The following is a 14,582-nucleotide window of genomic DNA, read 5'->3' on the forward strand; positions in this document are numbered from 1 at the left end:
GTCTGTGATGCCTCAGCAAGCCCATAGCTCTGATCAAGAGAACTCTACTGCCAATGCAAATGGCTAATGCTTGAGATGGTTGTGTGTGACCTACAGTCATCCAGCACTGGGCATGAGCAGTAGGGTCTCTCTGCACCACCTGAGCATTACTTAGGAAGGTGATGAGTGCTATTAGAGCCAACAATGTTGATTGCCTGTTTGGATGGTGGAAGAGAAGGAAGTGTGATATATATTTTTAACATTTGTAAAGGTAAAGGACCCCTGATAGTTAAGTCCAGTTACGAATGACTCTGGGGTTGTGGCGCTCATCTCGTTCTACTGGCTGAGAGAGCCGACATTTGCCTGCAGACAGTTTTTCTGGGTCATGTGGCTAGCATGACTAAGCTGCTTCTGGTGAAACCAGAGCAGCGCATGGAAACGCTGTTTACCTTCCCACCGGAGCGGTACTTATTTATCTACTTGCACTGGTATGCTTTTGAACTGCTAGGTTAGCAGGAGCTGGGACAGAGCAACGGGAGCTCACTCCATTGCGGGGCTGTGAACTACCGGCCTTCCAATCGGCAAGTCCAAGAGGCTCAGTGGTTTAGACCACAGCGCCACCAGTGTCCTCTTTTTAACATTTATTTAGCAGAATTTGAATACTGCTTAATTGTTTAAAAGGGGAAAATGGCTTGAGCAGTTTACAGAAAATATAAAACATGCATTAAAATTATCCATAAAAAAGACATGAAAAACAAGTAGACCTTAAAAAAATCTAAATATAAATAGTATCAGCAATTAAAAACATACATTATATAAAAGAATATTAAAATGCATGTCAGCTTTACATATCTGGGTATGCTTGCCTAAACATGAAGGTTTTAAGCAGTTATTGAAAACAGCACAGCGAAGGTGTCTACCTAATGTCAATGGACAGAGAGTTCCAGACTGGAGGCGATGGCATCTAATTAAAAACTTTGGAGGAAATACTTTTAATCTGGCGCCTAAAATTTAGAAGAATGTGCACCGCTTTATAGTCCCTGGCAGACACCCCATATCATCATCTCCTCTGCCTGGTTGCCATTTACCTCACCTCGGAAGCAGGACAGTTCTGAAACAGGGGTAGCAAATTATTATTATTATTATTATTATTATTATTATTATTTATTATTATTATTATTATTTATACCCACCCATCTGGCTGGGTTTCCCCAACCACTCTGGGTGGCTCCTGACAGAATATTTAAATATTTGAGATGTCTTCTAAGGGTCAGATAGCTGTTTATTTCCTTGACATCTGATGGGAGGGCTTTCCACAGGGCGGGCACCACTACTGAGAAGGCCCTCTGCCTGGTTCCCTGTAACCTCACTTCTCACAGTGAGGGAACTGCCAGAAGGCCCTCAGAGCTGGACCTCAGTGTCTGGGCTGAACGAGGGGGTGGAGACGCTCCTTCAGGTATACTGGGCCGAGGCCATTTAGGGCTTTACAGGTCAGCACCAGCACTCTGAATTGTGTTCAGAAACGTGTTGGGAGCCAATGTAGTTATTTAAGGACCAGTGTTATATGTAATGGATCACAGCAATCAAGACTGGCTTTTACCAAGACATGCATAACTTTTGCAAGTCTGTCTTTGCTTAGGAGAAGTTGCATCTGGCACACCAAGCTAAGCTGTTGAACGGCACTTTGTGCCATGGAAGCCGCTTGCGCCTCAACAATAATGGCCAAATCTATAACAGAATCCCCAGGCTACAATCTTGATGCATTAGAAGAAAGTGCAGTTATATCCGGAACAGATGGAACGCCACCATTACCTACCAACAGTATCTGTCGTGTGTGAACATAAATTAGGTTGATAACTAAATAAATGCAAAGGAACACTGTTCTCATCAGAACACTACAACTTAATGATCTGTTAAATGGGGACTACAATGACTTGCCACGTTAAAGAGAATGATTAATCAAAGAACATCTGTGCATGTTACAGCATTTCCCCAACATGCAAACTACATTCACGTAACATAGTTCTGCAAGATGGCCAACTGTTTTGTCTGAGCACCATCCAGTCAAGGTTAAGTTCAGGTCTCAGTGCAACAAGTCCGTGCACTTGACACCTGAAAAATTATCCAGTGGAAACTCTCCACGTACAGAAGCAAGGCTGAAAAACTCTGTATCTGGAACGGATATAATATGTTGATGCAATAAACACATGAACTGCAGTACTGTGAATTTGTTTCCCAGGAAAAGACTGCTATCTTGTGGTGTATAACAATGCACAACTTTCTTCACGAAATGGGTCGCCCCCTAAAACAGGAAACCACCAAATGCGCAACACATGTGCTTGCAAACAATCTTTCAAGTACCCGGGTTACGATTTGCTTGCTTCTTTCAGTTCCAAAAGCATTTGTTTTCACCATGCACCAAGCAACACTGAAAATTGCTACTTACAAGGGCTGGGGAGAGAACACAACTAGCTTCTTAGATTCATATGCATCTTCCTTTGTAGAAGACAAGTTAGAAGCAGCTAACCTTTGGCTGTTAAGCAAGGGATACAAACCCTGGGTACATCTTCACTTCAGCTGCCTTCAACACGAATATCAACTGTCTGTTCACTAATGGTTCCTCATCATCCTGGAAAAAAGTGACAAGTATAGTTTCCAGATCAAGAGAAGTAATAATCCTGTTCTATTCTGCCTTGGTATGACCACACCTAGAGTACTGTGTCCAGTCCTGGGCACCAGAATAAGGAGGATATTGACAAGTTGAAACATGTGCAGAGGAGGGTCTGGAAATCAAGCCTTATGAGGAATGGTTGAAGGAGCTGGGTAAGTTTAGCCTGGTAAAGAGGAGACTGAAAGAAAATATGATGGCCATCTTCCAACATCTGAAAGGCTGTCTCATGGAAGATGGAGGAGCCTTGTTTTCTCCATCTCCAGAGGCTAGGACCAGAACCAATGGATTCAACTTGCAAGGAGATTCTGATTAATCATAAGGAACAGAATTGTGGACACTAGTTTGTTAAGGGTTTCTGGGAATTGCAACTACATTGCCCAGAATTCTTAGAATGACAGAATGCACTTTGTAGGTACTGTATATTGTTGACACAGTCATGCTGATCTTCTATAATTGGGACTGCACACACACATTCAAATAAGTCACTGAGGATTCATTGGGTTCCCTGGAAAACTACTATCCAATACTTTTTCAGCAGAAGCTTTGTTCACACAGGCATTATCAGATTCAAAATATTTGGCTATTTGATGCACAGAACACAGAGACGAAAACCACCCAGCTGGGTAAATTCAGAATGTTCAGAAGAGGGGCATAGCAAGATGATGTGTCCTTCTCCACTCAATCACTGCCAAGGAGAAAACACTGGTGGCCTTTGGTCTCCCATATTTATAATTCATTTGTTTCTCCAGACTACAATTTGACCTCAGACTCACATAAATTAAAGGTGGCTGTTCAGGTTTTGCTTGAAGCTATTCTAGACCAAACACAATTCTACCTGGGGGAGAAACTTTGAACATCACATTGACAGCACTGGCTTTGTTATCCACAATTATGGCAAGGCACCATAAAACAAGACAGTGGAAAATGTTGGCGTAATTAATTTGGAAATGTTCTCTGGGGTGTTGTGTTCATTAGTATTCCAAGCCATTTTAATCCCCTCTAGAGGAAAATATGTAAACAGCAATAGTTGCTGCTGAAAACCAAGGTGCATGCAAAGAAGAGTATGACTTTAGGAAAGTCACTAGGAAACCAGAATTGATGGGCCTCAACTCTGCTTTTATGTGGCATTGACAATCCGAACAGCTAGGGGGTGTTTGTTTTTTTCTGGTATATTATTTAATTCTAGTATTATTATTTAAATTTCTATACCTCCCTTCATCGCAAGATCACAGGGCGGTTTACAATAAAAAACATAAAAATGCATAACATAGTAAGAAACAAAAATATTACCCTCTCCCAGTTAAAGGCCATAGATTTAATTAATTAGCCAAAGGCAATTAATTAGCCAAAGGCAATGATAGGTGCTAGTTCATGGACTATATGCCTTCATGGATATGGAATTAAGAACAGGTTAGGGGGCTGGTGCTGTGTGTGTTATCATCCCCATCCTGATTTGCTGAAGGACAATTCGATTTGCAGAACAGGGCTGGGGGACCTTCAGATGTTGTCAAAGACTCCAGCTCCCATCAGCCCCAGCCAGTGGGGCCAATGGTAACAAATGATGGGTGTTACGGGATAGCATGAAACTCTCAGCATCGTGAGTTTGAGCGCCACGTTGGGCAAAGATTCCTGCACCGCAGGGAAACCAAAATGCTTGTTTACAAAGCTATTGTACTACCAACCTTACTGTATGCTTGTGAAACATGGACCACTTATAAACGCCATCTCCAACTCCTTGAAGATTCCATCAATGGTGTCTCTGAAAAATTTTACCCTCACTTGGGAAGACAGGCGAACTAATGCCAGTGTTCTAGAAAAAGCAAAGATCACCAGTGTAGAATCAATGATTCTTCAACATCAACTTAGTTGAACTGGTCATGTTGTTCAGATCCCTGATTATCATCTTCCAAAGCAACTACTCTATTCCAAACTTAAAAATGGAAAGCGTAATGCTGGTGGTCAACAAAAGAGGTTTAAAGACTCTCTCAAGGCAAATCTTTAAAAAAATGTACTGGGAAACACTGGCCTGCAAGTGCTCCAGTTGGAGAACAGCCTTCACCAAAGGTGCCATGGGCTTTGAAGACGCTCAAACTCAGGACGAAAGAGAGAAATGCGCTAAGAGGAAGGCACGCTTGGCAAATCCTCACCGTGATCAACTCCCTTCTGGAAACCTATGTCCCCACTGTGGAAGGACGTGTGGATCCAGAACTGGCCTCCACAGTCACTGACAGACTCACTGTTAAAACCGTGTTTATGGAAGACAATCTTACTCGGCTACAAGTGATCGCCAAAGAAGAAGGAACTATATGACCCTGCCGCAGGGCTGGATTTAGGTTTGATGAGGCCCTAAGCTACTGAAGCTAATGGGGCCCTTTATATGTACAGCTGTCCTTTGTCAACAACAAATTGTTGCTGTTTTTTTGTTGAATACAGTCGTACTTCATGTTACGTTTGCTTCATGATACGTTTTTTCAGGTTGCGTCCCACAGCGACCTGGAAGTACCGGAAAGGGTTACGTCTGGGTTTTGCCACTCGGCTTGCGCATGCGCAGACACGCAAAATGACATCACGCACATGAGCAGACGTGGCGAATCGTGACCCGCGTGTGTGCAGACGCGGGTTGCATTCTTTTCAGGTTGCGAACAGGCCTCTGGAACAGATCCTGTTCGCAACCAGAGGTACCACTGTATATGCTATATGGTAACTTATGGACCTAATAGGTATCTAAAGCCATTTGCACATAACAAAGTGTGTATTTTATCAAAGTAATTGTTGAAAGGTCCATGCAGAATGCAAAGTCAGTGCAGAATGTAGGCACCCTCTATATAGAAATAAGCAAACCGGTGGTATTTTAGGGAGCAGGCTAGCAGGCGGAGCCCATTACAGTACTTACATCACAGGAGCCTACACAACACAAAACACTGTTGCTGTATGTAGGTTTTATTTTATTTGCTTTTTATCTTATAGTTTTATCCATTCTTATATTTATATCCCATCCATTCTTAAGGAAATCAGCCCTGAGTGCTCACTAGAAGGACAGATCCTGAAGTTGAGGCTCCAATACTTTGGCCACCTCATGAGAAGAGAAGACTCCCTGGAAAAGACCCTGATGTTGGGAACGATGGAGGGCACAAGGAGAAGGGGACGACAGAGGACGAGATGGTTGGACAGTGTTCACGAAGATACAAACATGAGTTTGACCAAACTGCGGCAGGCAGTGGAAGACAGGAATGCCTGGCGTGCTCTGGGGGTCACGAAGAGTCGGACACGAATAAACGACTAAACAACAACAACAATAACATCTTATATTTTGGAAATGTACATCCATTTTTTTCCTTTATTGTTTTTTTTTGGGGGGGGGCAAGAGAGTGGGTCCCTAAGCTATAGCTTGTTTAGCTTATGCGCAAATTCGGCCCTGTATATGACCCTGTGGGTCCCTTCCAAGAGGTTCCAGTCGCAGCACTACCTGGCGGTCCACCTGGGGCTTCCTGGCCTACGGCGCGCCAGCACATCTACTTTAATGGCCTGAGTTCCCTTCCACCAACCTTTAGTTACAAAGCTAGGGGCCGGCAGCTCGTTCGGATCAGCCGGGAGCCCCCTTTTCGAGGGGAGATCCCGCCCCTCGGCTCGTTCTCTCTTTCCCTCGACTTCATTCATCCTGTCCCTCCTCCTCCTCCCTTTTCCCCTCCCCCGAACCGCCTCCTCCCTGCCGGCGGTGGCTTCCTGGCTGGCTGGCTAGCTGGCTCTGCAACTTCCAGCTAGAGCTGCCTGGCTGGGTCTCCGCCTCTGCCTCTGCCTCTGCCTCTGCTTGGGCTGCCGGCGCTGCCGGCTGGGGGAAAATGTCCGAGCGAGGCGGCTTCTACAAGCAGGAGCTGAACAAGACGGTGTGGGAGGTGCCCCAGCGCTACCAGCACCTGACCCCGGTGGGCTCGGGGGCGTACGGCTCCGTATGGTAGGTGGAGGCTGCTCCGGAAAGGGGGCATAAGCAGCAGCAGAAGGTGTGCGGTGAGCCTCGGGCAAAAAGGCTCCGCTCCAGCCGTGCAAAAGGTTTTTTCCCTCGCCGGAGCTGCGGGAAGCAAACAATGCCAGCCAGCAGCTGGGCGCTGGAGCCGCTAGGCCTGCCTGGTGCATGGAGAGCCAGCGCGCACAATGGGTGCGCCCATAGACAAGGCGTCCCCGGGATCTGCAGGCGTCCAGGGTTTTGCGTTTTGCTTTTTTTGCGGGGGGGGGGGGGTCGCGACACCTGCGCGGATTGTACGCACAGGCAGGTTCTACGCAGCTGCCCTAGTTAAGCCCCCCCTCCCGGATGTATGGGCGAAAGCCAGCCACCCTAGGCTTGTATACCCACCGGGTAGGTGGGTGCGGAGACTACCTGGGATGTTAGGTACACGTACGGGAAGGTACGCCGGGAGGCAGGTGCGATCCCGCCCCTGGTAGCTGCTTGGTTCGAAAGCAGGTGCACAGGTGATGGATTGACATGTGTGCCTTAGTAGGCCAGGCGAAGGGGGTGGACGTTGGGTGTGCATACAGGAAAATGTGCATATGCAATGTACAAACCGATCATATTTCACCCAGGATAATAATTTTGGGGTAGAGAACAAGAGATTCAAGGTGGGTTAGGTGCTCTGAACAGGAGCGCATCCATTGGTGTACACACACACAGAAACACAGACACCTATATAGAATAGTAAGAAAATGCTTCTTTTTTGTCTTGCGTTTTGTGTGTGCAGAGCCTGAGTGTGTATTTGCGGTCAGCTGCGTGCAAGGTGCATAGTATAACAATAGGTAGGACCTCTTCCCATGGAGTGCATGTGTGCGTTGACCTATAGCCCTGTGCTGTGTGTCACGGGTGGGGGTGGCTGTGCTCATTTTCCTGCCTTTTCCCTGCCCCCACCGGGAGTTCGGAGAACACACAGAGAGAAGCAAAGCTGAGCTGCGCTCTCACAATGCCATTCAGCCTGGAATTCCTCCTGGGTTGCTAAGGGTAACCCTGGGCCATGCCAGCCATTGAAAGAGGTTTCCCCAGACTATTTTTAAGACCTCCTCCTCCACCTCCTCACCACCGAACTGCACTGCTGAATGGGATTGTGGCAGGGCAGTGCTTTTATTCGCACAGCCATTGTGGTCAAGTCCTAAGTGTGCTTTTAGGAACTGGGAGCAGCGCATGAAAATACAGACTGATTTCCCCTCCGGATGAGCGAAATATTAGACCCGGTTCTCTGCCACCACCTTTGAGTAGCTTTAAAAGCATTGCATGGCAGCTTAAGATAACCTTCCTCTGAAACGGTGTTTCCCAAACTTGAGTCTCAAGCTGCTTTCAGACAACAGTTCCCATCATCCCTGACTACTGGCCCTGCTAGCTATGGATGATGGGTGTTGTAGTCTGAAAACAGTTTGAGAAACTCTGAAATATTTTTATCCTTTTTCCAGTTACAGATAGGTAGCCTTGTTGGTCTGCCATAGTCAAAACAAAATAAAAAAATTCCTTCCAGTTCTTTAAGGTGCTACTGGAAGGAATTTTTTAATTTTGTTTATCCTTTTTCCAGTTGCATGCAACATTGGGGGTGAGAGCTGGCCTTGTGTTGGCTCTGTTGTGCAAGCCAGAAGCATTGATTTAGCAATAGTTATGATGTTAGCTGTCACTTGTTTAGGGCATGGTCGGAAGCAACCAAAGTTGTGGAAACTAGGCAGCGTCTCTGGGCCTGGTGAGTGCCTGGGTAAGTGATCGGTACTCACCATGAGTCCATCTATCTCAGTATTGTCTTCACTGACTGGCAACAGTTATCCAGGTTTCAGGCACGGTTCTCTCTCAGTTTTATGTGGAGATGCTGGGAATTGAAGCTGTGAACTTCTGCAGCCAAGCTCTACCACTAAGCTATGGCCCTTCCCTAAAAAAAGAATCCTATGTATAGTGCACGGAGGAAAAGGATGTGTGGGGGACAGGAATGCAATAAAGACAAGAATATATAAAGACTGTCTTCTTTAGCGATCACTCTTAGCCGAGTAAGATTCTCTTCCATAAACACGGTTTTATCAATGAGTCCATAAGTGACTGTGGAGGCCAATTCTGGATCCACACATCCTTCCACAGTGGGGACATTGGTTTCTGGGCGGGAGTTGATCACGGTGTGGATTTGCCAAGCGTGTCTTCCTCCTAGCATGTTTCTTCCTTGCGTCCTGAGTTCAAGTGTCTTCAAAGCCCATAATACCTTTGGTAAAGGCTGTTCTCCAACTGGAGCGCTCGCAGGCCAGTGTTTCCCAGTTGTCAGTGTTTATACTACATTTTTTTTTATTTGCCTTGAGACAGTCTTTAAACCTCTTTAAATACTGTAAGGTTTTCATCACAAGCTATTGCTTTTGTGTGGTCAGTAGAAAGCAGAGACTGGGAGTGAATTGACCGTTTCCATAATGGAGGGAAATAAATCACTGGTGTTTCCCCAACGATGCATTGGGACTGCTGCTGTTTTGCTTCTTCATGAACCATTTGGAGGAGTGAAGTGTGTGGATGATGCCAGTTCATTCATAAGGGTGAAACCCAAAGCTGCCTGTGGGGAAAACGGCCAAAGGATCTGTCCAAACTTTGCGGTTTGACAGCAAAAACGGCAAAGAGGATAGTCAGGTAACAAAGGGCCCAAAACACTGAGTCATAAACAATTTGCAGCGTTACCTGTGCACCCTGACGGGGTCCTGTGAGTGTACAGGAAATGTGCCTTGAGGTTGTGGTAAACACCTTGCCGGAGGCATCAACTCAGCGTGCAGTGATAGGAAATACTCTTGCGTTTCAAATTTCTTGGAAAGGCACTGAAAGTTAAGTGCCGGCCTCATAATGCTTTTATGTAAGTCTTTGCTGAGGCCACATTAGGAATATGTGAGCAGCGTAGGAGCAGGGCCGGCTTAAGCATATCTGGCGCTGTGGTGCAAAGATCCCTCCACCACACACACACACACACACACCCTGTTTCCCAGAGTTGTCAACCTTTTCCCAAGCCTCTGAGGGGATCACTCTCCACCTGCGGAGGCTTGGGAGGCAAGCTGCATGCCCGCCAGCCATATGATTGACGGGGCGCAGCTGGCAGGCCTGCAGGGAAAGGGGAGACCGCTGGCAAAGCCGCGCAGCTCCCCCATTTGCTGGGACGCCCCGAGAGGCCAGCGCCCTGGCGCAACACGCCACTAAGCCCAATGGGAAAGACGGCTCTGCGTAGGAGCCAACTCCAGGGGGCTGTAGGTGCTTGGGCCCCACAATAATATCATTGGGGGGCACACACAAAGTCCAAGAAAGGCAGGCAGCCTCTGCTGCGCTGCCTCTGACAGAGAAGCAGTTCCGCTCTGCCCTCCTCAGCCATCAAGCGAGTCACCCTTGCGGGGTGTGGCTTGGACAAGGAAACAGGGTCTCTCTGCCTCAGAGTATAAGCCCCTCCCTGCCCCAAAAGTGGAAAGAAGCAGAAGCCCAGCAAAGAAGAATGGATACAAAACCATATGGAATATGCAGAAATGGCGAAACTTGCCGGAAGAATAAGAAATCAAGATAACAAACTTTTTATAAAAGAATGGAACTGGTTTATTGAATATTTACAGATAAATTGCAAACAGATAAAAAACATTTAGCAGGATTCTTGTAATAAACTGCAGTTTAACAAGAATATATATTTACAATAGATAATTAAATGAACAAGCTAAATGAATTTGCATATGCAGAAGATATTAAAAAATAATGAGGGGGAAGGAAGTCAAATTTTTAAATGTTAAATTGATTGTAAAACTAGTGAAAATGTATACATTTGAAAAGTAAAAATAAAAAACGAAGAAAAAAGAGGAGGGTGTCTCACTGGATGTGGAAAGGAGGAGGAAGAGGAGCCATCGCCGCAACTCGGATGTGCAACATCACACACAAACACACACCTGCAGGCGTGGGCATGTGACATCACACGTCCATGTTACGGCGGGTGGGTACCATGTTACCTGAGGGTGAGATGGCTCCCCAGGTGAGGAACAGTGCAACATCTCGCAGCAATGGGAAACCTACAGGAATGAACAAATACTTCTATCTGGAGTTTGGAGATCTTTTCGCCGTGAGGAGAGTTGAAAGGATCTGAAGCTTTTTAGTCTACAAAATACAGGATTAAAGGGGAAATTTTTGTAACTGTTAAGAACAATATGGAGAAAGTGGTTAAAGACTAACTTTTCCCTCTTATACGTTGAGCAGCAATAGGCTCAGAACAGCCAGAAAATGCAGTATCAATTTATGGAACTCAGGGTGCCACAGGATGGTACTGGCTGCTAGCTAAAACAGCTTTGAAAGGAGAACAGACAAATTCAAGAGGATAGTTATATCAGCAGTTCTGTGTCCTGAATAGCTAATTGGGAATGTCCATGTTCAGAGGCCGTATACTAGAAGCTGGGCTTACAAGGAGGACAAGTATTGCCTTCAAGCCCTGCTTGCGAGTTTCCCAGAGGCATTTGCTAGTCCCTGCTGGAAACAAGGTGCAAGCTAGATGAACCAGATGGTCTGATCGAACAGGCCTCTTCTTATGTTCTTAAGTTCTTATTTGGCTTTTGTAAGGATTACCGAGCAGTGATTTGAGTACTCAAAATGTATTATGTAAATGCCAAATGTTTTCGATGACTGGGGCTGCTACTCGAGTGAACACAGTCATTGAGTGGCGATTTTTGCTGGGATCTCTTGGTGTGATGCTGGTGGATCTGGGAAGCTCTCAATTAGCCTCTTTTGTCTGCCTTAAAGCACGAGGCTTGCTCAAACTATGATGCCACAGGTGTCCAGGACGTGTTAAAGAACTCATTCGCATGAGATTGCTGTTGTGTGATGGGTAAAAACAACACCATCTGAATCCACTCAGTGTGCTTCAAGCAATGGTATAATTTGGTCATGTGGTTTAGAGGATGCAGGAGGCTGAAAGCCCTGGCTGTGGGATATGACGTGGTGGAAAAGCCCAGAATTCATTGTGTTGGCATGTGCATGCTTTCGGTTTCTTGTGTGTTGCAGACAAAAGCAGTATTTTAGTGTCTCTGTTTTCACACGCTCGGTGTGTCAGTGCTACAGCAGGGAACATATTGTGCCTCAGCTGTCTAAACAGTGACTGCTGATAAGACCAGAGAGATGTTTCTTCAGACGGTTGGAACCATGAAAGCTCATGATGGTGACCAAAGAAGGCTAATAATAATCTTGCACTTGAGAATGCCTGGCCTAGAAATGTTGGGTGTCTTTTCATATACATGCTTCAGAAGCTTCCGGCTTCAGCCCTGAGCATCCCCAAATAAAAAGGGAATGTCATATAGCAGCATTTGGGGAAAGAATTTTGTGCAACATCCTCTAATGGAGGGAGTAGACTGGTCCAGACTGGGTACTGACAGACCGACTATAAAATAAGTAAATACAGTGGTACCTCGGGTTGAGTACTTAATTCGTTCTGGAGGTCCATATTTAACCTGAAACTGTTCTTAACCTGAGGCACCACTTTAGCTAATGGGGCCTCCTGCTGCTGCCGCGCCACCGGAGCACGAATTCTGTTCTCATCCTGAAGCAAAGTTCTTAACCTGAAGCACCTATTTCTGGGTTAGCAGAGTCTGTAACCTGAAGCGTATGAAACCTGAAGCGTCTGTAACCCGAGGTACCACTGTACAGGTGAAACTCGAAAAATTAGAATATCGTGGAAAAGTTCATTTATTTCAGTAATTCAACTTAAAAGGCGAAACTAATATGTGAGAGCCATTGTGGTGTAGTGGTTAAGAGTGGTAGTCTCATAATCTGGTGAACCGGGTTCGCTTCCCTGCTCCTCCACATGCAGCTGCTGGGTGACCTTGGGCTAGTCACACTTCTTTGATGTCTCTCAGCCCCACTCACCTCACAGAGTGTTTGTTGTGGGGGAGGAAGGGAAAGGAGAATGTTAGCCGCCTTGAGACTCCTTCGGGTAGTGGTAAAGTGGGATATCAAATCCAAATCCAAACTCCTCCTCTTCTTCTTTTCCACGATATTCTAATTTTTCGAGTTTCACCTGTAAATAATGAAAAAAAAGGGTGGATATACTGATAAGGCAGTTTTGTATGCTTGAAGGAAGTGGCCATCTATTTATTTATTTATTTATCTTACTTCTATATCATACTTGTCTTCATTTTTTACTTATTTACTTATTTTATTTATTAAATTTGTATATTGCCCTCCATCCCTCACAGGGAGCCTCACAACATAAAAATACAAAATGAGAACACAAAATAAGTAATAAAACAGGAACAAACCAATAAGTCCCCGCTCCCACAGGCCACAGAAGGTTAATCAGCCACAGGCCTGGTTTTATAGAGAAATAGTTTTGCCTGGAGCCTAAAGATATGTAATGAAGGCATTCCACAGACAGGTAGCCACCACAGAAAAGGCCTGATCTCATGTTGCTGCCCTCTGGACTCTCATGGAGGAGGAAGCAGGGCCTCAAATGATGGTTGAAGGGTCTTGGTCGGGAGCAGCATTCCTTGATGTATTGCCATGGAACCCAACATGTGGGTCTCAGGAGGTCTCCCATCCAGGCACTGGCCGGACACAGACCTGCTTAGCTTCCAACAGACTTGGTGGCCTCATGTGCCTCTGACCACATGTTAAGAATAGCTGCCTTATTCTGAGTTGGTCTATTGGCTCGTCTTCCTTGGTAATGTCTGTGCACTGGCTGTGGCTCACTAGGGTTTCAGACAGGAGCGTTCCCCAGCCCTGCCTAGGACTGATGGGGACTGAACCTGAGATCTGCATTCAAAGCTCTGCAGCCTGGCCCCTTACATTGCTTACATGCCAATTACTTAGAAGAAAAAGTGATCTCATGGTGACTACAAAATTTCCTTATCATATCTGCTTAGCCTCAAGATTATTGTGGAGGTAAATGCTTGCATGATTTGCAATATTTGATAAGTCACAGGGATACATCAGTTGGACAATACCATGGTTTGCGCTCTTAGTAATGGGAAACAACTGTGTGTGTGTGTTTACAGCCGGCCTCTCTTGTCAACACAATGACTTCTTCCCTGTAGCAATGCCAGTGATTTTGCAGAGTCATTGCGTGAATCAGAAATGAAATTTAGTTTCTGAGAAGCCAAAGTAGCCCTGTGTCGATACTGCGAATTATTTCCAGGACTGTTTTAAGAGCTTATTGATAACATCTTTCTGAGGAAAGCTGCAGAAATCTGCTGCTCGCTGTCTGCTGCAGGTTATTTGGTTCCCTGGCTTGCTTCCCTCTCGCTTGCTCCCATCATTTCCCCTTTGTGTTTGTGTAAGTGATGCGGCTGTTGGCAAACAGGGTAACGCGAGTGTTGACTTAAGGCAGGAGAACAATGATCTCATTGGAAACAATGCTGATTTGGGGGTGAGAAACAGCCTGTGTTTCTCAGGGGGGTCTCCATCCTTTTTCATAGCAGTACTTACTCCTACTACCAGCTTCTGAGTTGTATTCAGCCATACAAAACTACAGAAATGAATGATAAATCTTGGCTCGATTATTATTTTAGCCCTGTGCTGATTGAGTTTTCCAGAATTATTACTGTTGTCTGAAAGAGAAATGTTCAATTCTAAAGACCTTTGACAGGCAATAAGGAACAATCGGAAGCCAACTTTAAACTCCATCTTTTCCTGATGTCAGGTGTGGGGCTTTTGGGTGTGGTGTGGGGCAAACTGGTTCATGGGCCAACTTTGGACCTGTGGCAGGTTTAATTTGTGCCCATGGGCCAGAGATTCCCCACTGCTTCCGTAAATGTTGGCACAGGGCTATCAGTTAATTGGACGGATATATGCTAATAAAAGAGCATCCAGACTTTCAGCTTACAAGTAACTCTTAATTGGGCGCAACAGAAAAGTAGCTCAGGGGGTTAGTTACTGTTGAAAAATCATATGATTTAGGTATCATTCAGCCAAGGTTCAGCTTCGCAGGTTTTTGTTTGGAAA

The 14,582-nt window shown here is 45.6% G+C and overlaps 1 protein-coding gene across 2 annotated transcripts in view; it reads left to right on the forward strand.

The window, feature by feature from the left end:
* The window catches only part of MAPK11 (mitogen-activated protein kinase 11), a 56,971-nt gene that overhangs the window by 2,320 nt on the left and 40,069 nt on the right, over positions 1-14,582 (forward strand). The window contains exon 1 of one of the 2 annotated variants that reach the window (XM_079994372.1): positions 6,358-6,602. The exons of the other annotated variant lie outside the window; for it this stretch is intronic. Coding sequence (XP_079850498.1) covers positions 6,490-6,602 — 113 coding nt within the window. The 5' untranslated portion in view covers positions 6,358-6,489. Of the gene's footprint in view, positions 1-6,357; positions 6,603-14,582 lie in introns of those variants that run through there. 2 annotated transcript variants of the gene reach the window in all.

This window comes from Podarcis cretensis (assembly GCF_951804945.1).
Source record: "Podarcis cretensis genome assembly, chromosome: 10".
Classification (NCBI taxonomy): Eukaryota; Metazoa; Chordata; class Lepidosauria; order Squamata; family Lacertidae; genus Podarcis; species Podarcis cretensis.